The sequence below is a fragment of the Chionomys nivalis genome, chromosome 19, assembly GCF_950005125.1.
Source record: "Chionomys nivalis chromosome 19, mChiNiv1.1, whole genome shotgun sequence".
NCBI classification, from domain to species: domain Eukaryota; kingdom Metazoa; phylum Chordata; class Mammalia; order Rodentia; family Cricetidae; genus Chionomys; species Chionomys nivalis.
The window spans coordinates 54,502,936-54,528,619 of NC_080104.1; the positions used below are offsets into that span (position 1 = coordinate 54,502,936).

At 52.5% G+C, this 25,684-nt stretch overlaps 1 protein-coding gene across 1 annotated transcript; it reads right to left on the minus strand.

The window, feature by feature from the left end:
- Window positions 1-25,684, minus strand: Col6a2 (collagen type VI alpha 2 chain). Its single transcript, XM_057751105.1, has 28 exons — window positions 25,552-25,684; window positions 18,340-18,488; window positions 17,612-18,210; window positions 17,390-17,410; window positions 16,621-16,686; window positions 15,277-15,330; window positions 15,129-15,173; window positions 14,774-14,800; window positions 14,447-14,473; window positions 14,316-14,360; window positions 13,933-13,986; window positions 13,444-13,506; window positions 12,778-12,840; window positions 12,514-12,603; window positions 11,906-11,968; window positions 11,325-11,387; window positions 10,947-11,009; window positions 10,468-10,530; window positions 9,969-10,019; window positions 9,571-9,606; window positions 9,184-9,246; window positions 8,394-8,456; window positions 8,188-8,223; window positions 7,687-7,732; window positions 7,422-7,574; window positions 6,809-7,261; window positions 6,667-6,705; window positions 1-1,118 (listed from the first exon to the last, which is right to left on the minus strand). The coding sequence occupies exons 1-28, from the start codon at window positions 25,578-25,580 to the stop codon at window positions 520-522; spliced, it is 3,123 nt and encodes a 1,040-aa protein (XP_057607088.1). The 5' UTR covers window positions 25,581-25,684; the 3' UTR covers window positions 1-519.

Sequence of the window (25,684 nt, forward strand, 5' to 3'; positions counted from 1 at the left end):
TGTTAGGAGAAGGCCCAGTGTGGTACATGCCTGGGGTAAGGCCCGGCTGGGCACAGACACTGGGGATCTGGCAGCAGCAGGGAGGTTCAAAACCTTTATTGGGCCAATGGGTGTGTGACACAGGGCTCTCAGGTCTGATCTGATATAGGAAATAATGGGCAGAGAAGGGCAGGGCCCTGGGCAAGACTGGTGCAGGCCAGCAGACAGCCTTGGGAAGGGAATGTGGGATGCATGAAGAGGAGTGGGGAGTGGAGGGGCAAAGGCAGCGGGGGACTCTGGGGTCCTCCAATACTCGAGGGCAAGGTATAGTAAGGATGGAGAAGTGGGAGGGGACACCAAGGGAGCTGAAGAGGGCAAGGGGACTTGGGTCCAGAGTCCTCCTGTCCTGACCTTGGGAGAAGGGTTTTCACTCTCCAGGAAGACCCAGTGTACAGTCCAGCATGGACTGGCCGAGCTGGGGTCCTGTTAGCACCACAGAGAGGAGATGGAGGAGGAATGGGTGGGCACGGTGGGCAGGTGCTAACAGATCCAGCGGATGAACCTGTCAAAGAAGCTGGGCTGGGCCAGACTGTCAAAGTCTTTCTCCCGGAAGATGGCCGCCCTGTCACCCAGGCTGATCTTGGTAAGCACATCCATGTCCACGTCGCTGCCCACAGCGATCACGGTGGGCACCACATTCTGCTTGCGCATGGAGTGCACCGACTCCTCCAGGCTGTCATTACCCGTGACGCCATCCGTGAGGAAGACAAAGGAGAGCTCTGCGTGACGCCGCGCCCCGCCCTGTGCACCCCGCACCACATTGTTGATGGCATGCACGATGCCGGCACCCACGTGAGAAAAGGAATTGAGGTAGTCAGTTCTCTCCAGTGCCTCATGGATGGTGGTCAGGTTGTAGGTCAGTGGGAAGGCCACCTGCTGCTGATTCTGGCTGCCGTACTGCAACAGGGCCATGCGGGCGTTGAGCGGGTCATCGTCCCTCCGTGCCAGAGTCAGGCGCCGCGATACCTCCTCCACGAAGCGCCGGGCCTTGTGGAAATTCTGCTCGCCCAACCGCTCCGAGCCATCCAGCAGGAAGACAATGTCCACAGGCCGCTGTGTGCACTGGGCCACATATAGCTCTGCAGGGAAGATGTAAGGTGGGCCCAGGCGGGCAAGGGGTGGCCAGCTCGAGACTCATCCCATCTCTGCCTACACTCTGCCCACTGGATCCCAGATCATGGGACTTTGGGGCTTCACCCACAGCCACAATGGACCACAGCAGAGCCATCTCAGGCGATGTAGTTGGCTCAGGCTCCTTTGGGACTGTCTCTTAAGTGGTCCCAAACTAGAGGACTAGAGATCTGGCTAGAGGCCAGAAGACCCATCTTTTGTCTCCAAGCATGTCTCATCCTAAACCAGCTACCTCTGGGACCCTCAACAGCCCAAAGACTACTCTCAGCCAAAGATAGTTACTCACATAACGGCCATCTTTGTTGGGAGGCATGATAGGGCCTCTGGACCTGACTCCCTCTCCCAGGGGCCACTTCTGAGCTGTCTGTCTGAGTCACACATTGCCCAGAAAGAGAAAGGGGCCATGTGTCCTGGCACTCACTGTAGCTTTGGTATGCTGCTAGGGTATGGCTGAAGGAGTCCAGGTAGGCCCTTTGTGGCCTCACTGCCACCAAGAGATGCTTTCCTCTGGGGGATGGTCACCAGCCCTGCCAGGCAGTACTATGGAAGCTGAGGCCACACTTACACCGCCACGCACGTGTCAGAGACCACGGGCTAGGGCCTGGCTCCCCATTCACCAGCATCCATCTAGGCTCTCCCTAGAGGAAGACGAGCTTGGCTCACCTATACATGCTGCCATGGCCCAGCCGTTTGGGACCCCAGGGAGTCGCATTGAGAATAGCCTGACTCCAATCATGTATGACCACAGATATTGAGGCAGGACCCAGCTGCCAGAATGCTTACCCCCCAGCCCACCGAACCCCAGTGGTGCGTGAGGGTCCATCCCTGTGTATACTAGCCCAGCTTGCCATTTGACCACAGCAATGCATTAAGTTACAGGTTTCATCTTTTTATAACATGTTTAACACGGCTCACTCCCCCTGAGATCCCAGATCATGGATCTGAGCCAGGGAGTGCCTGCAGATAGGGTCGGTCTTTCTTACAGAGCTTGCTGGTCACATAACTTATTTATTGTCCTGTCACCATCTCTGGAATCTGCTCAAATCTTCTCAGAGTGTCTAGAAAGTTGTTTCTGGGAGACAACTGGACTTCTTAGCTCCTCATAACTGACAGGCACCCTCACAGCTACTACTGCAAACTCAGAGGCAGACATACAGTAGGGGTGGTTGGCTTGGGGACTTTTTCTTAACATCAACAGCTACAGGGCCTATGGGAAACCAGGAAAGTCTGGTGAAAATCCATTTGTAATTGTGAGTTTGGGGACTCAGGGATCTCTGCGTTCCACGTCTCTGTGTGTGGGGGTCCTTTCTTCTATCTGTGACCTCATAGCAAGGAGGGGATGTCACCCTCCCAGGAGGATAGGTCTCACCCTACACCGGGAGAGGATGCCTTTATGGTTCTTGGTCACGTGACTGAGATGCCTTCATATATCCAGAGACCTGGCTGGGCATGCAGGTGTTGGGGGCACAGTGGCAGACCTGCTCTGGTACCTCTGGTACTTTGATTTACTGGGCATGACAGAAGCGGAGGTACCTTAAGGCCCTTGTTACATCCCTATGGTTTTTGCAGGCTATAAACACATACCCAACATCAAACATGAATCCCAATCAGAAGCAGGAAAGGAGGGGACCTCCCCAAGCACTCAGATAGCACCCTATCCCAATCTGTGCTTTCAAACGCAGGATAGCTCAGGTTGACTGAGGCGGTGTGCTCAGCTGAAAGATTCCCAGAAGTTTACATCTCAAGAACCTCAATATTAATGCCCTTTACGGTCCTTTGCCAGATGTGAACTTCTGGGGTCTAAGGTGGGCCTTCAATCCAATCACTGATGTCCTTGTTAAAAAAAAAAAAAAAAGAGGAACGAGGGGAACAAAAGAGGAGGGGACACAGACACAAAGAGAGGCTATGGGAAGACGGAAGTGACAGTGGAGTAGTGTGCCCACAAGCTAAGGATGGCAGCTCTGCCAGCAGCTGGAGGAAGTAGGGGGGACCCTCCAAAGAGAATAACGGTAAAGACTTAGACTCTGGCCTCAGGACTAGGAGGGCAGGTCCCCGTTGCCTAAGGCCTAAGCTTATGGTGGCAGCCCTGGGAAGCGATAAGAATTGAGGGGTTAGCTTGGCCTGTTTGCTCATGGTGAATCTGAGGGCTTTAGCAGAGTGCCAGGGCACTCTCTGGGTCCCCTGTAATATCCCTGTGCACCAGCTTAAAGGTGTCAATAAACAGTTGCATCCAGTCCTGCCGCTCGACCCCTGTGGAGAACTTGGCCCTCTCAGCGGTGTAGACCATCACAGCCACCAGTTGGGAGTAGGCAGATGGGTTCTGAGTGAACTCCGTGGCGTTTAGCAATTGCTGGATCAGGGGGATGGTCTTGGGGAAGGTAGGGTCTGGACCCTCTTCCGTGCGGAGGAAGGTGACCGGGGGCTTGCTGCCAGGCCATGGTTCATCTGAAAGGGAGTGTCCAGAGAAGACTTTAGGGGCTCCAGTGGATATGGCTGGCCTCCAGCCCTCCTTAGGCCTCTGACCACAGATAGTAGTTAGGACCAGAGACTGATCCAGGGGGAGATTGAGCAGGTAGTAGTATCTGGCCTAGGCGGGAGGCCTGCTGGGGAAAAGAAGCTGAGAGCAAGCAGCACAGCCCAAGAGACTTAGCCTTGTAGCAGTTTGGGGATGTCCATAGAGCTCTAGGGAAACTCAGCATGGAGCATTAGTGCCCAAACCCAACTGAGAGACATGCACAAATTTTGTAAATTTCTCCAGTTCAGTGCTCTGTCTCGGCATCCCTAGACGAGTCAGCTCTGGAAAGCGCCCACAGACAGAACACACCGCTGACACTTTGTCCCAGACATGACCTGCTATCCCAGGCCTGCCCTTGAGGGTCCAAGATAGTGGTGCAGACATCATGGGAGAGCAAGAGCCTCTCGTCCTCCCTCCTCTCCTCCCTCGCCACCCCTTCTCTTCCCCCTTCTTCCCCCATCTCTTATTTTCTCTTCTCTTTTTGTGACTCCATCTGCCTCTTTCTCTCCATCCCTTTCTGCTTCTGTCCCTTTGTTCCCTTCCCTTCTCTTTGTGCCTCTATTTCTCTTTTTTCTTTCTTTGTTCCTTCCTCTCTCCTTTGTTGTATCTTCCTATCTCTGCCTCTTACCCTCCCCCCTTACTCCTCCCTCTCTCTGGCTTCCAGCGCCTGCTGGATGAGAAGGGATGACTCAATGGATGTCATGGCCAAACTCACTCCTTTTTCTCTGGTAACCAAGGAGCCATGAGGAAACCCAATGTGTCCAACACAGGACCAGGCCCTAGGACCCCAGGTCTCCCTGAGGACACTCCCTTTTCTAAAGGCTCTTGTTTCTTTTTTCCACAACCGGTGCTCAGGTCTCACTGCAGTCTTTGATGCCATGGTCATTACCAATTTTCTCCCTGCAGTTTGAGCTTGTCAGACACTCTCAGCAGTCCCTAAGGACTGACCGCATGCCTGGCCTGAGGCAGGCTTCTGGGTGGACAGGGCTGGCTACTTGGCTCAGAGGATCAGGGCTATGTCAGAGTTGGAAGTCTGTTGTTAACACTGTATTCACATCAGAAATGCTCACAAGGACGCTCATCCAGGACCTCACTCGTAAAGACACCATCTAAGGTCACTGTGTCCCCAGACACCATAATTCACCTTGAAATTTCTATAGCAGTGAATGCAAATGTGCTTTATAAGGTCAGTAGAAGGGGGTTAGGGAGCTGGGAAATGTGGGGGGACCTAGTAAGGAGCGCTTTGTGGGGTCCTAAGATCTTAGTGTAGGCTGCCATCCCCATTTCCTCTTGGTCTTGCCACCCTCCAGAACTGGTGTGCCCACAGGTAGAAACTGTCTGATCCTGGCCCCCATCCTGGAGCCACTGCACCTTGTCACCCACGGTCACCCTATACAAGCCAGACACAGAGATCACCAGAAAGGAAGATGCAGAGAGAGATAGCTCTTTGAACACAGAGGTAAAGTTTCCTCCATAAGGCATGAGCTGACCACATTCAGCAGGCAAAACCAAGGTAGACCAAGACCCAGGGCTGTGCCTCAAGGAACAAGGCTCACCCAACAATAGGAAATCAACATGACTGAACATCGCTTTCAAAGCTAAAGAAACCTCACGAGGAGTCACCAACGAACAAGCACATGACAAGATTCAACACCTGTCCTGATAACGAAGCTCAACAAGGGGGAACTTTCTACTTCCTAAAGACAGCCACAGAACCATGGCTGCTGTCACACTCTGGACGTTTCCCACTGCGATCAGGAGCAAGACTCAGGGACCAAGGTCCGGCTTCTGTGTTGCGGGGATGGATCCATCTATGGCATCAGCCTCCTTTACACAAACCTCACTAAAGGTTTACATCCTGTACAATACTGCACTACAGTCCAACACCAAAGGTACAGTTCATTTGGGAGCTAATCAAGGTGCCAGGAGCTGGGGTTGGGGGTCTCCCTGCAGACAGAGCCCTAGCCTTTGACAGATACCAGAACTGGCAACTTGAGGCCCATGCTCTGAGCCTCACACAATCCTCCCTGGGGTGGCTGAGGTCAAGGCAAACCCTGAGAGTTTTCTTGATAATGATCTCTGCTGAGACCCTGAATCCCAGGCCACATGGTCCCTTCTGTTAGGTGGTTTCAGGGCCTGTGCTCATGCTCAGTGGCCACCTTGTCTTTGAGAGGGGCCAAGAAAGTCGAGACTTTGCAGCTCATCAAAACCATCCCACCCCCTACTCAATGCTCCTGGGAGGGGCAGGGCTTGCAGAGCAGACTGCAAGGCTCCCGAGACCCCGGGGCATCTCCCTGAGGCTCTTGCCCAGTTATTCTGCAGCAGTGTCTGGGGAGGCATTGGCAGGGACTCTCAGCACATCAGGGACCCCCCTGTGCTCCCTTTGGAGTAGCAGCTTGGGTTCCAGCCTCCTACCACGAAGGCCACAAAGGCAGCCGCAGGGTTAGAAGCAAAGCCACTACTGGTGGGCAGCAGCATGCTTGTCCCCCCTCCCCCGTATCTTACAGCAGCCATTCCACCCATCAGTTTTAGGGCTGTATCTTTTGGCAAGAGCTTGCCAGACCCTGGCAAATAGATGGTTCTAGCTAAGTCTGTCCAGGTCCTGGCCCCCATGGACCAAAAGGAGAGTCCCCAGTGGTAGGAAGACTTCAGACTCTTGGATGAGACTCCCTTTGTCTTGAAATGCCTTTTTGGTCAGTGGCCAAGCGCCAAGCACAGCCAGGCCAGCAGCCTCTACCCAGATGGTACCATACAGAGGTTCAGGATGACACTCTATGCTCCCAGGAGCCAGTTCTCATCCTGAGCTCCTGACTCTACCATGCTAGGGGTGAACTTCAAGGGTTTCTCCCCAAGGAAGCAGCTCCACAATGGTACACCCTTGAGGCTGCACAGTTCCTTGCAGCATCCCTGGCTATTAGAACAGGAAGGATGCTGGGCCTGCTCTGCTTGTCTGGGGTTAGGGTCTCAGGCACACATGTTACCTGTTTGGCAGGGAAGTTCTGGACACACGATCTGGGGATCTAGAAGAGAGAAAAGAGAACAGGTCTCTATTAGTTCCTGCTGGGCCCTCGGTGGTCACCTACTAGCCTGCTAGGGGAAAAGGTACCGGGTGTCACCACTCACCTGGGCAAAGGACATCTTCCATGTCATCGATGAACTTCTCAGCCACCAGGTCAGAGAACAGTGTCATGTTGCGCACCTGCTGCGGCTTGTCACAGGCGATGGAGTAGAGGTTTTCACTCTCGTGCGTCTCATGGAACATGTCACCAATGCCGATGGCTGTCACGGTGACATCTCGGTCACACAGGGCCCGGAGATTGAGGTCATCGTCGCGGGGGTCGTGACGCCCATCTGTGATGACCACTGCGAACACCCGGGTCTTCTGGCGCCGGCTCTCCTTGATGAGCTGATTGTAGGCAAACTTGAGGGCAGAGGGTGTCCAGGTGCCACCGGCAATCCACTCGAGGTTTTTGACAGCCTCCTTGAAACTGGACAGGGAGTTGACTCGCTCGTCATCCAGCCGGATGGCCTCAAAAGTGCCCTCGTGGCTGTACTGCACCACACCCACGCGTGTGCCTACAAGGGTACAAAAGCGGGAACAGTGTCTACCAGCCTGTTTTCCCACCTTGGTGACCTGGGCTTGGCCACCTTGAATGAAATCACAGGCGAAGCCATGATCCTGGCTAGAGGCAGGGATCTGGTTTCTGCCTCAGGGTCCTTCATGGCCTTCACTGACCTGTCTCAGACTTGGGGTCCTTGGCAATGGCGCCCAGCCTGTTGACCACATTGATGACGAAGTTCTTCTCCAAGGTGAAGTTGGTGTAGCCAATACTCTCAGAGCTGTCGATGACGAAGACCACATCCAGAGCACCACAACGCTTCTCACAGTCTGGAAGTGTGTGGGGGGGATGACAGGGTGAGTGGGTAGAGGTGGGAAGACCCTGAGTGATCCTGCCCCATCCACTCCATCCCTCCTGCGCTCTCGCACTAGGCCAACTCACCGCAGCACCCGCAGGTTTCCCTCACATAGGTCATGACGTCACATTCCTGCAACACAGCCCCAGTGGGTGCATTTAGGCAGGGAGCACCTACCATCGCATGAGAGCTTCCATAGGAGCACCTGACCCCGTGTCTGCTGGTGTCTGTGCCAATATGTGGAGTAGAGGTACCTACATCTCCAGCTTTGCCCTGTGACCTTACCCATGCCAACTCCACCCACTAACTCCTACCCTATGGTCTTGTCCTTGCCAACCTGATCACTGCTGACTCTGCCCTTTCAACCTCCTGCCAGCCTTGATTCATCTTCTGACCTTGTCCCTGCTCAACCTCAAACCTGTTGGCTTTGACCTTTGACCTGGATGCCTGCTAAATTTGCCCTCTGAGCTCCTCCTCTGACTTTGCCCTGCCAACCCCCTGTACTTGACGCTCTTGGATTTTGCTTTTCAGAAGAGAGAAGGACACTTACAAACAAGGGTCCTGACTCCACACTACGTGACACCTACCGTGAGACCAGGGTCTCCAGGAGGGCCAGGTTCTCCCTGGAAGACAAAGGACAGCAGTGAGAGGTGAGACTGCTGGGTTCAAGTCGCTCCTGGTGCCACCACTCAGTACTGACTCATGGGCCCACTAAGGGCAGAACCAGGATGCTCTGTGTACATCAGCATGGCTGGCCCAGGAGCTATGGACCCAAGGGATAGAGGTGGCTTACCTCAGGTCCTGGGACTCCTCTTGGCCCTCGAGGTCCAGGTTCACCAGGGGGACCAGGATCAGCCTGTGGGGGAATAGGGAAGTAGGCTCAGTATTGCCCTGGGAGGTCTCTTTGCCCCATAGAAGTATTGATTCCCCTGTCAATGGCTTTTGCTGGGAGTACAGTGGCATGAAGGACTGTATCACCCATTTTATCCTGAATCTGATATCACCCCAGGAATGTCCTGAACTGATGTTATCAGAGCCTGGTAGGCAAGAGAGAGTAGAAGGCCCCTGAAGAACTCAAAGATAGTAACAGGATAACTCACGCTGCTACATCCCAGGGTCATCTAGTCACTCTGTGTGCCTAATCTACCTACCCATTTATCCATGACCTGTCCACCAGCCTACCATCCCTCCAGTGAACTGCCAACTCACTCCATCCATCCATCATCCATCCATCCATCCATCCATCCATCCATCCATCCATCCATCCATCCATCCGCCATCATCTGCCACCAGTCCTTATCTGTGCTGTCTTGCCCTTCTTATCTGTTCCTTCTGCATCCATACGTCCATCTAGATACCCAAAGGTGCTAGGGACATGGAAGTGAAGATGATACGGGCCAGGCTTGTGCCAAAGGACCAGTAGGAGGTGCTGGCTGAGGATGGGGTGAAGAACAGAGGAGGCCTCTGAGTTTGACCATTCCTGTCAAGGGCTGAGTGCCAGACAGGCTGGGTGTTTCCCCAGGAATCTCAGGTCCGCCTCATGCGCTAGCCCATTGCCCTGGGCATAGGACGGTGACACTCACTGGCTCGCCTTTGTCTCCTTTCCTTCCGGGTGCTCCTTTCAGGCCAAAGTCTCCTCGGCTTCCCTGTGACACAGGACACATGTTAGTTGTGGGCAGTGGGTGGCATACACCCACCCACCCCACACAACGGGACCTCCCACAGACTTCCAGGAGCTCGGAGGTAGCACAAACCACACTCAGAATTCTGGGCATTTTCAGGGAAGCCCTGGGTTTTGTTTGGAAAAGGACACAACACAGGAACCAACACCAGTTAAGGTCCAGCCAGGGCTCATGTGGCCTGTCTTGGGCCAAGGACATGACCGAAAGATGGTTCCCAAGTGGACATGGCATGCAGGACTTCCATGACCCCACCAGGAAAAGGCTAACCGGGACAAGACCCCCAAGTACCTCGGGGCCTGGTGGGCCGGGCTCTCCTTTTTCACCCTGTGAAGCAAGCAAAGGCCCGACAGTTGGCTCAGTCACAGACCCCAAGTCTAACTACAGGCAGAGAAACCCACCATCCCCTGGAGCTGGGGTCACCCCTCATGATTTCTTGGATATCAGAATTTGTATAGAAGCTCACACACACCTCAGGTAAAGACCACAGAACCCACACATGCTGAGCCAATCCCGAGCTATATCTAACCCCTGGCGTTTCTGGGTGCTGGCTGGATCTGCCTTTACACCAAGTGACAGGTGGCCCCGCCCCCTCCCTATTCCTAGTCCCACATCAAGGGAACCACAGAAGCCTTGGGGCCCAGTCCACAGGGTTTTTCTGGGGGTTCTTCTTCTATGCCATGACTCACGGGTGTTCCTCGGGGTCCTGGGTAGCTGAATCCAGGCCTTCCAGGATCTCCCTGAAGGAGAAGGTTGAGTTAGTTGACATGACTGAGGAGGAGGTGGTGTCCAAATAGTGCAGATGAGGACTAGGGCATCTTGTGTAGGGTGGAAATACAAAGTGTGAGCCTCGCCTTGCTTGGCCACCTCTGGACGGGAGTGTGTGCGATTGATGTACCAGATAAGCCAGGGGCTGTGGCACACATTAGAGAGGCCACTAGGATCATGCAGTACTCATATGGCTGTCCACCCCTCGGGACCCTGCCATCTTCCCAGGCAGGTCATTGCTGGGGAGGGCAGAAGACAGGGTGCATGGTCTCCTGCTGCTCTCCAGTCTCACTAGGAGGCTCACCGGAGGCCTCTCTCTTCCTCCAGGCCTCCAAGCTTCTCCTGAAACCTTCCTGTTGGGTTCCTCCACAGGCAACTGCTTTGGGCCCCATCCCATATCGACCGGAGGAAGGGACATACCTTGGGACCTGGCTGTCCTGAATCTCCACGGGGTCCAGCATCACCAGGGTCTCCCCGAGATCCCTGAGGGCAGGAGAGCAGTCAGAGGTGGCCTTGTCACCTGAAATGGTGATGACCTAACCTGCTTTGACTAGCTCAGAGAAGATGGTAGGTCTTGGCACCAGGGCCACCCTCTTGCCTGAGGTTAGGGGTTCGGATGAGTGGGGAGTAGGTAAATGTGGGTTTGTAGGACTATGGAGTAGGATGGGAAGTGGGTAGGAGGTCTGGGGCAGAGTGGGGAGTGGGCTAGAGGCCTGGGGGCAGAGTTGGGAGTTGATAAAGGGTTGGGAGAAGGGTAGGAGTCGTGGAACAAGATACGGACAGGTGGAGGGTTGAAGTGGGTGGAGAAGTTAGGGACTGAGAACGGGGTTAGGAGTGGGCGGGAGCCGGGGGGCAGGGTGCTGTCATGGCCTCAGGGCTTCTAGTGTCCAGCTACCAACCTGTTTTCCGGGCTCCCCAATAGCGCCCTGGGGGCCTCTGGGTCCAGGTAAACCTCTGTCTCCCTGAGAAGAAATGCAATGAGGGGAAGACGGTGAGGTGCTGTGGTCTAATAGTGCATCTACAGAGTCCTGACCTCAACCCCGTGGTTCAGGGTGAGGTCAACCTGCCCTGGGCCCACTGCCCACCAGTGGTCTTGCCTTGGCTGGATCTGCGAGAAGGTTAAGTGGGGCAGGAAGATTATGGGGCACAGTTTCCTCCAGCCTGGCCTTTGTTACTCCCTGTCCTGGGTGTAGCCTCCTCCACCCTGGCCTTTGCTACCTCCTGTCCTGGAGATAGCCCTCTTCTGTCTGGTATCTGCCACCCCCTGCCTTACATACCTTGGCTCCTTTGCTGCCAACTTCTCCAGCCAGGCCTCGGGGCCCCTCAGGACCAGGGTCTCCCTGTGAGAAGACAGGTCTGGTCAGGCTTTGCCAGGGAGTAGCTGTGAGTTCCCCTCTCCAGAGGCAGTATTAGGGGATGGGGTGACAGGGTTAGAGGAACGAGCTATTCAGTCCACTCGGACAAAGACACCGGTGTGTGAAGGGCAGTGTCAGAATGGCAGTGTCCTTCCTCCTGACATCCCCTCATCCCCACAGACCTACTGAGGCCACTCCAGGGGCAAAGGGACCCTAACCAGCTCAGAGGAGAACTCCTTCACCACCATCCACTGTGGCAGTGGGAGCTACGGGAACGTGTATGTCTGCAGTGGAGATACTGGAGACAGAGCAGTATGCAGCCTAAGTAGTTGTATAGGGCACATATAGGATGGGCAGTGCCCTTCCAGAAGCCCCACACACAGCTAGGAGTGGGAGCTCGCCTGTCTGGTTCTTACTGTCTCAGACAGTGCAGGGACCAAAGCCCCTCAGCTTTCTGGGGAGAGTCCAGATCAGACCCCTTGGGTCCTTACAGAGCAACTCACCTTCTCCCCCTTTGGACCGTCACTGCCTGGGCCGCCCTTGGTTCCAGGATCTCCCCTGCGTCCCTGCAGAGAATGGACGTGAGGACGAGGGAAGAGTGAGATGGCTGGGAGGGCCATGTGGGCCACCTGTAGCCCTGCTCTCCCTAGGACACTGGGGACCCCGAGCCTGGTGTTGCCTCCTGATGATATCTGCTTGGGGTTGTGGCTCTGTCTTCATGCTGCTTCTGTGTTGGCTTTGTCCCAGTCGGGGGAGTCAGAGCTCAGTGTGGGGGTGCTCCTGGTCAGGCTGGAAGTCCTGGTCAATAGCTGGGATGTGGCTTGGATAACCAGTATGGTCATTCCTGATCATTCCCAGACTGTGCCTCCTCAGACTGTCTCTTCTAAGGATCAGCCCTGGGATGGGGTTCCCTATGCCATGTTCAGCCCTGGGGAAGCTTTGTTGGGACGGCAGTGAAAGGGCTGACGGGCAACAGAGGGTTCTGCCCATCCTCAGTGCCATTTGCCAGTGACCCTTCATGAACCTTGCTGCCCCAAGTGGTGCCCCAGAGGTGCCCCAGAAGAGCCCAAAGCAGGGGCCTGGTTCAGGCTGAAACTTTGGGTAAACTCACGGGTTCTCCTTTTGGTCCACGGGGGCCAGGTGCTCCCTTGCCTCCTTTCACTCCGGGACTTCCAGGAGCTCCGTTGTTGCCTTGGTATCCCTGTGTGGGGCAGGGACAATTCAGCAGGGCTGGGAGCATGGCTGAGGAACGCACCAGGACCAGGACATGATGTCTCCCTTAGTCATTCTGTACCATCCCTCCCCACACCTGTGAGGGCATAGAACCGTGTGGATCACATCCTGGGCAAGGGTAGTGAGCAGGCCAGCAACTCACCTTGCTTCCCTTATCTCCAGGATCTCCTGGTGGTCCCCTGCGTCCTGGGCGGCCAGCGTCCCCCTGGAAGGGTTGGGGGTGACATCAGCTTTTCACATAGACAGGTACTGGGCAGTGGGGCAGGATCATCTAAATTTCCCCATGTTCTTGGAACACGCAGGATGCCAGGCATAATGGGGGAGGAACTTGCCATGGTGCCCAAAAGACCAACCCATGAGCCCAGCCCAATGTAAAGTCTGCTGCCCCCTCTGGGGAAGGAGCCCTATGTGAGAGGCCCTAGTGACGGCAGGATTGCTAGGGAGGGGAGTCAAAGGAGGAAGCAGGCAGAAGGGGCATGGTCTGGTCTCCTACGGAAGGCTGCCTATTCTGTGGCTAAAGGTCTAGGCTACCTAGGGCAAGGGGGGGGGGTCCTGGGGCCTCAGGGAATAGGAATTACAGTGACTAGAGTTCCCTTCAGGGTCTCTGCCAGATTGGAAGGGGAGGCGGGCAAGCTGTGCCACAGGTGACCCTGCTCTTGAATAGTGAATCTGAGGACGGGACTTCCCTGCTAGGCTTCACAGCCTGGGCTGTCCCCTCACCCTGGTGTGGGCTGGCATAGGGAGCCCCAAGGCAGGGATTCCTGAGGGTGGTGACAGCCTGTTTTAGAGCTACTAGCCAAGTCCTTACCTTGGCACCTTGGTCTCCTTGCTCGCCTGGGCTTCCAGCTTCTCCAGGGTATCCGTCGGGGCCCTGAGGGAGGTGAGAAAGGCTTCTCTGAATGCTGCCATGGTGGACTGTGCTTCCCACGGGTCAAGAACCCTGACACAGAGCTGTTTCCAGAGCTGCTGCTCACTCAGGCTATGAGGTCCAGGCTCCACAAGAGCCATGCCTAACACTGCCCTCGATGGGTATCCAGGTTTCAGAACTTCCCAGCCTAGGACCACGAGCTCCACCTGGTCTGGAAATTGTGTATGTCCAAGGGTTGGCTCATAGGCTCCTGGGGGCAGGTGGGTTGGGACCCCAAGACTAGAAGAGCTCCAGACTGGGGTGAAGACCAGGCAGGGAGAGGTTGGGCAGAAGAGCGAATCCAAAGACTTGCTTCCAGTCCAGCCTGGTAGCCATGTCCCCTGAATGGCATTTCGTGTGATAGACAGGGAGGATGGTGAAGTTACCTACCCGACTTCCTGGGTCTCCCTTGCAACCTGGAGGTCCAATGCGGCCCAGTTTGCCCTGAAAGAAGAAGAGGGAATATCAGAGGGTAGACCTGGGGGTCTACATGCATCAGTGATGGCGCCACTCAGACGTTGTATGACAGGGCCAGCTGTACCCTAGTCAGAGCACAGAACGGTGAGGTGATTCCCACTTTGCTGCATTCTGTCTCCATGACAGAATCCCAAGACCAGGCCAGGGGCACGGGTGTGGACTGTCCTTACTGCATGCACGTGTGTGTGTGTGTGTGTGTGTGTGTGTGTGTGTGTAGTACGTATCTGTGTGAATAGACTTATGAGCATGTCGGGAGAAGCAGTGGCTGGCAGTCAGGGCAGGGCTGGGGACTCTACCTTCTGTCCATCAGTTCCATTCTTGCCAGCTAGGCCAGGGGCTCCCTGGAGAAGACAGAGAAAGGACTGGTTAGTCCTAATCCTTTCCCTCAGAGCAACATGGCAGGGCACACCCATCCCTTCAGGCTTACCTTCCGACCGTCTGATCCAAATTCACCCTGTGCAGGAGGCAAGTGAAGTGTTAGTGAGTTTCCAAGCTTCACAGACACTGTTGTCTTTGGGGTGCAAATGTAGATTCCCACCCCCCGCCCAAACATGAGGCCAGAAACCTAGGTCTGCCTCCAGGCAGGGGAAACCTCCGTTTGCCTCCAGGCAGTGAGTGGGGGGGTACCTAGGTCTGCCTCCAGGCAGTGTGTGTGGGGGGGAACCTAGGTCTGCCTCTAGATGGGGGCGGGGGGGGGGACTCCATCTGCCTCCTGTGTGCTGTCAGGGCACAGTAGCTCTCTATACCAACCTACCTTCTCTCCCTTGAAGCCAGGCACACCCTAAGGGCAGAAGGAAAAGACAGTGTGTTACCAAGGGCATGTCAGCAAGTGCAGTGGGACCCTGGAGAGACAGACGCGAAGGACAGCCGAGACCCAGCAGTGACTGTCATGCCTAGAAATCATATGTGGGTCCTGAACGCATGCTTGAGAGAGGAGGGGTCCAGCTGGATGCATAGTTTTGGAGTCATCTTCAAACTGTAGAGGAGTTCCTCTTCTTTGGCAACAGGGGCTGGGCTGTGGACGTCCCCAAGGGCAGGGTAGGGAACTGACCCAAACTGACGCTCCTCCACTTCCCTTCCCCCATCCTAGCCCTAGGTAGGGAACTTGCCTTGGGTCCTGGGAATCCAATGGGGCCTTCGATGCCAGGGTCTCCCTGTGAAGAAGGAACAACGAACCTTGGGTGTGACCCCAACCCTGGAGGCGGGGAGAGTAGTTGGGAGTCGGGTCAGGGGCCAGAGGCTATGTGGGGACCTTACCTGTCGTCCCTTTTGTCCAGGCTCTCCTGGCTCTCCCATGTTGCCCTTGGCACCCTAAAAGTAGAGGACAGGGTAAAGGGTAAATTGAGGCAAGGGAATCCTGTCATCTGCAAGAGGTGGTATGGCAGAAGCTGTTGGTCCCTCCCCAGGTGGGAACATCTTAGGACAGGGTCAGGTGCCCCTGAGAGCCCCGGTGGTCCCCACAGGGCTCTTGCTGATTCTTCTCTGAGTCTTGATGACAGCTTTGCATGAGGCCACCCTGCAAATGGGGCTGAGCAGCTTCTCAGCTGGGGATGATGGGGCTCAGGACCTCTGTACCATAGCCCAGACCACAGCTGACCCTGGGCTCTCCAGAGCCCAGCATGGCACTCATGGGACATTAATTCCTCTCGAAAGGGATTGGCATGGGTACGACATGGACTGACAGAACTTGAAAGATTGGAGCTTCAGAAAACCACATAAAATTAGACTCCCAGGGAGCCAAAGTTTTAGCCTTACACACACACACACACACACACACACACACACACACACACACACACACTAAATAAAGGCACCAATTTATTAATATCCTTCCACTTTAAATGCAAAGGGACAGAGAAGAAGCCAAGAGGCAAAGGAAAGAGGAGGGAGGAAATCAAGCAAGGCATGGGGTCAGATATCCTGCAGGTCACAGCTGTGCTCTGCTCTGAAGTCCCCGGGTCATCCAGGGGCTAGATCGCTTCTGTGTAAGTGGTAAGGTGGCCCCGTAGCCGGGTGAGCATGACTGGAAGAAGCCAGACCAAGGAGTGGCTGGCACAGGAGACATCTCACCCAGCTACCCGCTGCTGTAGAGGTTCTCACTGTACTCACAAAGAGCGTGAGGATGCGCTACCTCCTTTCTGAGCCTCTGCATGTGACTGGCATCATCTCCTTCCTACCCCTCTGCTTTCTGACACGTGAATTGTTGGCTAAAGACGCTAAGGTGGTGAAATCGGAAGGGATTTATTTTACACAGCTCTGTTGTTAGGAAAATACCAGGTAGCCATTCAAAGCAGAGTCCTCAAAGCCTAGAGTCAAATAAACCTCCAAATAAACCTCATGTCAATCAGCAACCACGCCACTGACAGAAAGGAACCTTGCTTGCTCACAAATGAATTTTAAGTGGCACATTAAAAAAAAACTTCTTAAACATTTCCTACTTTTCTCAAAATACCATTTAAAAGGGAATGGATAAAATCCAAAGTTTAGGTTTTCCAAGCTTGGAAGTGCTGAGTCATCCACAGCCAGCTGCCCTTAATTGTGGAATTCCCGCAGGTCAGGGGCTTCCTGAAGCACGGGCCACACGCTCTCCAGACCTCTTACCTTCTGTCCTCGGTAGCCCTTGGGTCCGTGGGGCCCAGGAATCTCCAGGCAGCTCACTTTGTAGCACTGAAATGAGGCGGACAAACAGCAGGTCAGGTTGGTGGGTCAAGTCCCCAGCTGGGTATGGATTGGGGACAGGCATAACCTCTGACTCTCAGAGGAAGCTCCCAAACACCCATACATACAAGCAGAGTGGAAGGAAGGACCAGACACACAGGGTACTAGATAGGTGGGGGCCGATGATTAGTCAAATCATCTAGCCAGGTTTGGGGTCAGAGAGGCTGCGATAAGCAATGACGGACAGTAACAAGGACCAACGAGCTCTGGTCGTGGCTAGGCACCATCTGTATACAGGGACTGATTTGCTGTTCTTGGAAGTAGCTGCTCTAGGATGGCTTGTTTCCACAGAAGGAGTGGGGTGGGACTTTGGGTACCCAAGGCTGTAGGACCCCGAGACGGCTTCTAGTCTGGGTTGGATAAAGCCCCCAGTCTGGGACATGCCTCAGCTTCTCCAGAAGTCATGTGTTTGTTAGAGAACTCTAGTACCAGCCCTCTAGGGATTCAACAGCCAGGATTGGATAGGGGATGGAATAGGGCTTCATGCAAGCTCAGGAGTATCTGGCCCCATGGAGCAGGTGGACATCAGTCCTTCTGCCGCTCCAGTCCGTTCGAGGCCCTGGGCAATCAGGAGTGCGGCGTTGGCCCTCTGCTGGGTCAGCAGTCTTGGCTGCCAACAGGCAGCATAAGCTGGGCTGTAGTGACAACTCACCTCTCCGTAGGCTTCATGTTTCTGCAGAAAAGACAGAGACTGGATTAGCCTGAGCCTGGGCACCTGTGTGATGCTTCCTGCGTCTGGGTGGGGATCGTGGATATGAGAGGACTTGACCCTGACTTCCATCAACTGCCTCATTCACAGGGGGATACACTGAACTCTGACTGCTGCCTCACTGGTGAGTGGACACTGTCCTTAACCTCTGCCCCAGCTGCTCACCATGACCTTGATGATGCGATTGATGGTGTCCTGGTCAATCTCAGTAGAGTCGGGTCTCATGGTGGCATAGTTGTTGCGGTAGAGCTCATGAGGGGTGTTAGCGATGTCCCGCAGGCCTTGCTCGTTTAGGTTCCTGTTCGGGGCTACAGCAAAGAGCCGGATGCCCTCCTCACGGGCCCGCTCGGCCTGCATTTTGATGCCCCCACACGGACTGCCTGTGACGTGGCCGTCGGTGATGACCACAGCAAAGTGGACCACCCCTCGGCTTCCGTGCTGTCGGATCTGCTGTGTCATGTTGGCCAGGGCACAGTCAGTAAAGGTGCCCCTGCGGAAGGAGCGGATGCCTTGGAGGCTCTTAGTGAAGGAAGCCCGGTCGCTGCCCGGTGGGCTGAACACCTCCACTTGGTCCGAGAAGTGCAGGCCACCGTAACGCCAGCTCAGGGCCACCTGGTCCAGGTAGAATTCATTCTGCAGCTGGCTGATGAACTGTGGTACAAACTGCTGCATATGATAGAGCAGGCTGTCTGTGGGGGACTGCATGGCCACGCTCTCCGACGTATCCAACACGAAGTACACGTTGACGGGGCAGTCGGCCTTCTCTAGTGTTGGGGGCAGGGGGGAGGGGCGCCACAACGTTAAACCCGTCAGGGCTTGCCAAGTCAGGGCTAGCCCACCCTCACCCTATGAATACAGATCTGTCCCAGAACTCCAGAGCCCCGCCCAGGTACCTGGACAGTTGTTGTTCCTGTCAGTGGTGGTGATGTCAGGAGAGATGACTTCCTGCTGCTGAGCATGGAGGACTCCTAAGAGCCCCCCAAGCAGGAACACAGAAAAAGAACCCTGGAGCATCTTGACAGCCGTCATGTGCCCTGATGTCCTGCAATAAAACAGGGGACCATTACAGACACCCTCACAAACACATGGCTGCCCTCCCAGGGTGGGGTGCACATAGCTGGTAATTCCTTGAGGAAACAGGGGCCTCCATGTTATTGCCCCACCCACAGGGAAATGTGGCTCTCTAACTCTGTTGGCTGCAGGGCTCAGTTCTAGGCTGGATTCAGACATCCAGCCTTTCCCTGTTGTCTGGAGGCAGAGTACACATGGATGGATCGTTTGAGTGGGTTGGAAACACCAGGGAGGATGTCTCTTTACATATTCCACTCTGGGGCCTGCACTGGGAATAGGAAGAGGGAGGCACATGCCCACTTCACTACTCCATGGGCAGGTCCTAGGCTCAGTGTGGGACCCGGGGATATCTGCTCCCTATAGCCTGATCCTCCTTCACGTGGGCGTTGGTGTGAACTGAGTGGGTCAGGGTTAGTCAGGTACAGTGAATTTTAGTATGACTTTCCACCAGGTGCCAGCAGACTGAGGGCAGCCTTTTCCCCTCTGTGGGTGCAGCAAAACCTCTGGACTCTCTGCGGCTGTGCTCCTGGGGAGACTGTGTCCTAACTTGTCATCTGGGAAATTTCTTCAATCACAGAACTCCAGATTTCAGATGTTACAGGATTTTAGTTGAAAAATAAGTAGCATCAGCGAACAGCATACTCAATGCTAAGGATGGAAGGTATCAGGTATTGCACACACACTTGTAATCCCAGCATTTGGGAGTCTGAGACAGAAGCCATGAGCTCAAGACCAGCTGGTCTACATAACACGATCCTGTCTCAAAAAAGGATGAAATAGACTATACAGGAGTGCGGTAGTTTGAATGTAATTGGCTCCCATAAGCTCATAGGGAGTGGCTATTAGGAGGTGTGGCTTTGTTGCAGTAGGTATGGCCTTGTTGGAGAAAGAGTGTCACTGGGGGGGGGGGCTTTGAGGTCTTTAATACTCAAGCTACACCCAGTGACTCAGTTCACTTCCTGTTGCCTACAGATCAAGATATAGAATTCTCCGTCTCCAGCACCATGTCTGCCTGCACACCTCCCTTATATATGTTCCACAATATTTGCATATAACCTATGTATATCCTCCTATACTCTTCAGACTGGTGTTTATGTCAAGCACAATGGAAATTCTATATAAATACTTGTTATATGACATTTTAAAGACACTGACAGGGAGTAAAAGGTCTGTCAATGTTCAGCATGGACACAATTTTATTTTCAATCTGTGATTGATTGAATTTATAGATGTTAAAAAAGTGAATACAGAAGGCTGATCATTTATCATTTCAAAACATAACTAGGGCTGGAGAGATGGCTCAGAGGTTAAGAGTACTGCCTGCTCTTCCAGAGGTTCTGAGTTCAATTCCCAGCAACCACATGGTGGCTCACAACCATCTGTAATGAGATCTGGTGCCCTCTTCTGGCCTGAAGGGATACATGCAGGAAGAACCCCATATACATAATTAAGTCTTTTTTTTTTTTTTTTTTTTTTTTGGTTTTTTTGAGACAGGGTTTCTCTATGGTTTTGGAGCCTGTCCTGGAACTAGCTCTTGTAGACCAGGCTGGTCTCGAACTCACAGAGATCCGCCTGCCTCTGCCTCCCGAGTGCTGGGATTAAAGGCGTGTGCCACCACCGCCCGGCCATAATTAAGTCTTTAAAATAAAAAAACATAACTAATACATATTTAAAATTTTATTTTATTTTTATTTTATGTGGATAGGTATTTTGCAAGCATGCATGTATGTGCACCACATGTGTGCCTGGTGCCCAAGGAGGCCAAAAGAGGGTGTTCAATCCCCTGCAGTGGGAGTTACATACTGTAATGAGCTGCCACGTGGGTGCTGGAAACAAAGCTGGGTCCTCTGGAAGAGCAGGCAGTGCTCTGAACGGATGAGCCATCTTTCCATCCCCATAACTAACATTTTAATGGACTAGTTTCTTAAATTATATAGCAAAGAAACTTTGAAATTACAAAAATTGAAATACTAGCTCTTAAACTAATAATTGCTTCCTTTAAAATGTATTAGCTTTTCAAATCATTTTTGAAAACAAACACTGGAGCTCCGTCCACGGCAACAGTAACACTGGCTTTCAACAGGTGCTCACATTTCCCTTTTCTGAGATATTTATGTTTTCTTATGGCTTAGTTATTGCCCGTCATCCTTCATGGCAGCCTGCAGGGCTTCCCTTAGCATTCTTCTCAGGGGAAGGGAAGTGGTAATGAACTTGCTCAGTTGTTGCTCTAGAAAGGTCTGTTTCTCCCTTACTTTAAATGATCAATCTGCTAGAAACAGGCTTCTTGGCTGATAGTGTTTTACCTCTAGCACTTTGACTATATTAACCCTCGGCCTCTGGACTTAAGTGTCCGTGAGAAATTTACCAGTAAACTTATCAAGGCTCCTTTGTACTTGACAAGTCTTTTTTTTTATGGCCTTCAAGATGTCGTCCTTGGGGTTAAATTATGATGGGTCTTAGTGTAGGCCTCTCTGAGTTCATCCTGCTTGGAGTTTGAGTTTCTTGGATGTTTATATCTGTGCCATTAATCAAATCTGTGAGGTTCCCCCCAGAAATCATTTCTTCAAACTCTCTGCTCCCCGCCCTCTCTCCTCTTAGGAGACTCCTATAGAGCTTTTGTTGATCTCAATGATGCTCTACGGACCCCCTAGGCTTCCTTCAGTTTTCTCAAGAATTCTCTTTCCACAGGTTGACTATTTCCCTTCTTCTGTCTTCAAGTTCACTGATTCTCTCTTCCAATTGTTCAAATATGCCTCTGACTCTCTCTAGTAAAAATTTTCATTTCAAATCTGTACTTTTCAGACCTCTTCATTTACTTTTAGTTATTTCTGGCTCTTCATTGACATTTTCATTTCATTCATACATTATTCCCCAAATTTCTTTATATCCTCCATTAGTTTTTAAAGCATTTTAAAGATGACTATTTTGAAGTCTTTTGTCGAGTAGACTACTGAGTTGTTTTCACACAGAGGTCCTAGTGATTTATTTCCTTTATCAGTCAGGCACTCTACCACTGAGCCATGCCTCCCCTTCTTTCTCGGTGCATCTACTGATGTGACAGCTGTTTATCTGCCGTGGCAGTTCTCTTCCATCCTGGATGAAGAATCATTCTTTCACATTCTGTGTGACAGTTTCCTGAAAACTGGATGTTTGAGTCTAATAACGGAGTAGCTCTGGACCTCAGAATCTCCTCCTCTCTGATGACTTGACGTTTTTTTGTTTGTTTGTGTTTTACTGTTTCAGGCTGCCTCTGTGACAAGAATTAGCCTGAGTAAAATGTGAAGCCTTCTCGAGCTTCTTCTGATCCCCCCACTTGCCCCTATCCACGGGCAGCTGCAGAAACTTTATAATTTCCTCTGGTCATGTCACGGCTTTGTCATGTATGGTTCCGAAGTGGGAACAGAGGAGAATAAGGGGAATAAAGTTTCCATCCTGTAAGTCCTTGGGAAGTCATGTTGTCCAGAGGGGAAGAGGATTGCGTCAATGGGAGGTAGACACAATAATGCCCAGGTCAATAGCTTTGCCAAGACAGACAGCAAAAAATGCATCTTCTTCAGCCTCAGAGAAGTGAAGTTAGATATCAGTAACAAGGGGAAACTCGGAAAATCACAAAATTGTGATTAAACATTATGCTCTTAAATTAAACATTATGCTCTTAAAACAACCCACAAATAAAAAAACACAAGGGTTGTGGAATATTAGTTTGGGATGCGTTACATTTGTTTATGCTATGGAATATTTGTTTAATGATGCAAAGATGTGTTGCATTCCTTTGTGTTGCATTTAATTCTGTAAAGCTGTGTTACTTTGCCTGTCGAAAACACCTGATTGGTCTAATGAAGAGCCACATGGCCAACAGCGAGGCAGGAGAGGGATAGATGGAGCTCCAGGCAGAGAGAATAGAGAGAGAGAAGTGGGGGGAGTGAGAAAAGGAGACAGGATGCCAGGGGCCAGCCACCCAGCCCCCCAGTTACCCAGCCACCCAGATACACAGGCAGCTACGGAGTAAGAAGGAAAGAAATATAGAAGAAAGGTAAAAAGGTAGACAGGGTAATTTTTAAAAAGCTGTCTAGAAATAAGTCAAGCAAAGGCTGGGCAGTCATAAGTAAGAGTAAGTTTCTGTGTGTGATTTATTTGGGAGCTGGGTGGTGGGCCCCAAGGACCAAAGAGTTAAAAGAAAAAAAAATCAACTACACTTAAAATGAATAAAAACCAATAAACAAATTCCAAAACATACACAGCAGAAGCAATGCTGAGAGCGGAGGCACACAGCTGTAAGAGCCGACACCAAGGCTAAAAAAGAGCTCACATCAACAACCCACCTTACCGTGAGTGGAGAAAGGACAACAGAGTAAATCCATGGGGAGTGGAGAATAATAAAGATGAGGAAAACAAGATGCATAGTAAGGAAAAATGGAGAAAGTCAATGAAACTAAACCTGATTCTCAGAAAACACAAACAAAATTGACAAAACATTTAGCTAGATCAACAAAAACTTTTTGAAGAAAACAATCATAGATGAACGTGGAAACACATTAACCAGTTCTACACACCCATTTAATATTAAAAATAACTACAGAGCAGGATTGGGGGTGTGGCTCAGTGGTAGAGCATTTGCTTAGCATGCATAGGTCCCAGGTTTGAGCCCTAGTGTATACAAGTCTGTCTGTCTGTCTGTCTGTCTGTCTGTCTGTCTGTCTGTCTGTCTGTCTCTCAGTGAAACCAGCCAATCAGGAAATAACAAGTGGTAGGGATATGACGTAAAATGAAGCACAAGGTGGGGGACCTTTTGTCCTGTTGATGAAAGTGTAAGGTGGTGAAGCTGGTGTCAAAACCTTGGTGGTTTCTCAAAAGATTATAAACAGAACTGCCAAAAGTTATGACTCTTCCACTTCTGGCTATGTCTTTATGCATTCAGAGTACGTATACAGAGATTTAGTCCTCCCCCTCCCTTTCCAGGGTCTCACCACATAGCCAAGCAGTTAAAAAAAAAAAAGAAAGAAAAAAAAGAAAAGAACATCTATTAGGAACACAGGGAAACTGTGGCCGGGAGAATCACCATAAGCCTACAAATGGCCAGTGACCAGATAATGTTGCCTAACTGAGGCAGAGCAAACCCACAGTGAGGCACTGCACACCAAGATAGGCACATCAGCAGAGACCAAAGGACACAGAATGCCCCACTTCTGTGGGTGTCTGACAACACATGGCTCTAGGGGCTCCTAGAACTGAGCCCCCCACTCCATGATCGTTTCCCTGTCTGCCACATGGACTAGGAATGTACCCCGCAATCCCTGTCTATTTGTGGGGGTTCCCTAGATTCTTACACTTTTCATAAATGAGCAGAATGAGACACGGCAAGGCTGACTTATTGAAATGTGGGACCATGTAAAAGGAAAACAAACACATAAACAAAAACACTAACCATCTGCGTTCTAGAAAGCATACCATCCTCACATCTTAACCGGGTGCTTTGGGTTGTGAACAGTCAATCTACACTGTGTATCCAGGTGCCCAGACTCCCTGCTAGCTGAGACCTGTAAGTGCTTCTAAGTCTGACCTTATCTGAGACCAGAAAGCAGAACTCCTCCAGGAGTGCGGGTATGACTGGTGTCTGCCAGGGTCTGTGAAAATTCCCAGTCCCTCTCATCCGGGACCCTGAGAGTCCTAACAGAAAGCCCGTGGTGCCCAGTGTTTCCCAAGTCCTGCTGAGAGGCCCCTTCCAAAGCACAGCTGCCTGGATTTGCTGGCAGACACTGCTGGACAGGAAGGAGCCCACTCTCCAGCAGACAAACTGCCCAAGTGGCAACAGCCTCGTCTGCTTCCAAAGTCTGTGCCGGCTCCCTGACACCATTTCATTAGACAGAGAATTTTACTGTCCCCAAGACTAATGCACAGTCCTCAGAATGGCTGCTCTACACCCCCATATTCAGCTCCCCCGGTCTGGTCTGTGCTACTTGACATCACCTGTTTCCTGGAATCCTAGGTCCAAGTACAGTTCCTGGCCCTACCTCTTCTCTCTAAGGGACCTCAGATACCTGCTTTACTGCCAATATTTGTAAGAGGAATTCTCAAATGCCCCTTTCCTTTTCTTTTTTCTTCCCAAGTGTGTGCTGGTCTCAAAGCCTGAATTATTTAATTGGGAAAAAACCCCAACAAGTTAATCTGGACCTCTAATGTCCCTTTCAGGTACCTGGTCCCTCTGTGGCCCTGGCTCCATGTCTTCAGGTGAGCATGGGGATAGTCCCTGAACACCCAGGCTTCATGAGGGCTGTTCTGTGCTGTTCTGTCTAGGGGAGGTGTCTCTGCTGTTATCCTCTGTGCTCCAGGTGTGCTCCAGGGAGTCCCAGGGGGTAGGATGGAGCCGAGAGTGACAGATATTATTAACTTGGGTCCCCCTCATCTTAGGGTCCCTCAGCTCCTGTGTCTCTCCCTAAGCACCGAGGAGGTTCAGCAGGAGGGTTGGTGTCTCCTTGAGAGCATCTGGCTTGCCCACCCATTGGACCTGAGACTCCTCTGTAGACCACAGAGCACCCTTGAAGTCCATCTGAGGAGCTAGTTCAAGTGGCAGCTACTTTCCCAAGGAGGAACCCCCTTTCCTGGGGCCTGCAGGGAGGACAACAGGGCCCTTGTCCAAGTCCAACTCACACCATGTCCTCCCACTGAGACAATTTAGGTTCCTTAACCATAGGGAGATGTCCTCCAGGCCAGAGATAACTCAGACCTGCTAGAAATGGCCATGGGTCTGACCAGATGCCAGTCACTCTGTGGACTGGGGAAGTAGGGGGAGTCTGGGCCATCAGTGGTCAGTAGAAAGCTGTGGAGTTCAGACCAAGAGGAAATCTGCACACCAACCAGGCTATGTACAGCATAGACTAGGGGCCAGCTGGATACTAGAACCCGGGGCTGGACAGTCAGTTTGGCTAGAACGGTGACCCCTGAGAACTCAGCCTCCACCGTAGACCCCTGAGGTGCAGCTCCTGAACCCTGTTCCTCCTCTCCCCCAGTCAGGCTGGACCCCACATGAAGCTTACCTGACTTGGCACTTCCAAAAAGAGGCCATCTGGGCACTTCCGAGGAGAGGCCCGGTCCTGACGGCCCGAGATGCGGGCGCCGAGTGGGTAGGAGGGAGGGGACCGGGACTGAGCGGGAGGGGACGAAGCCAGA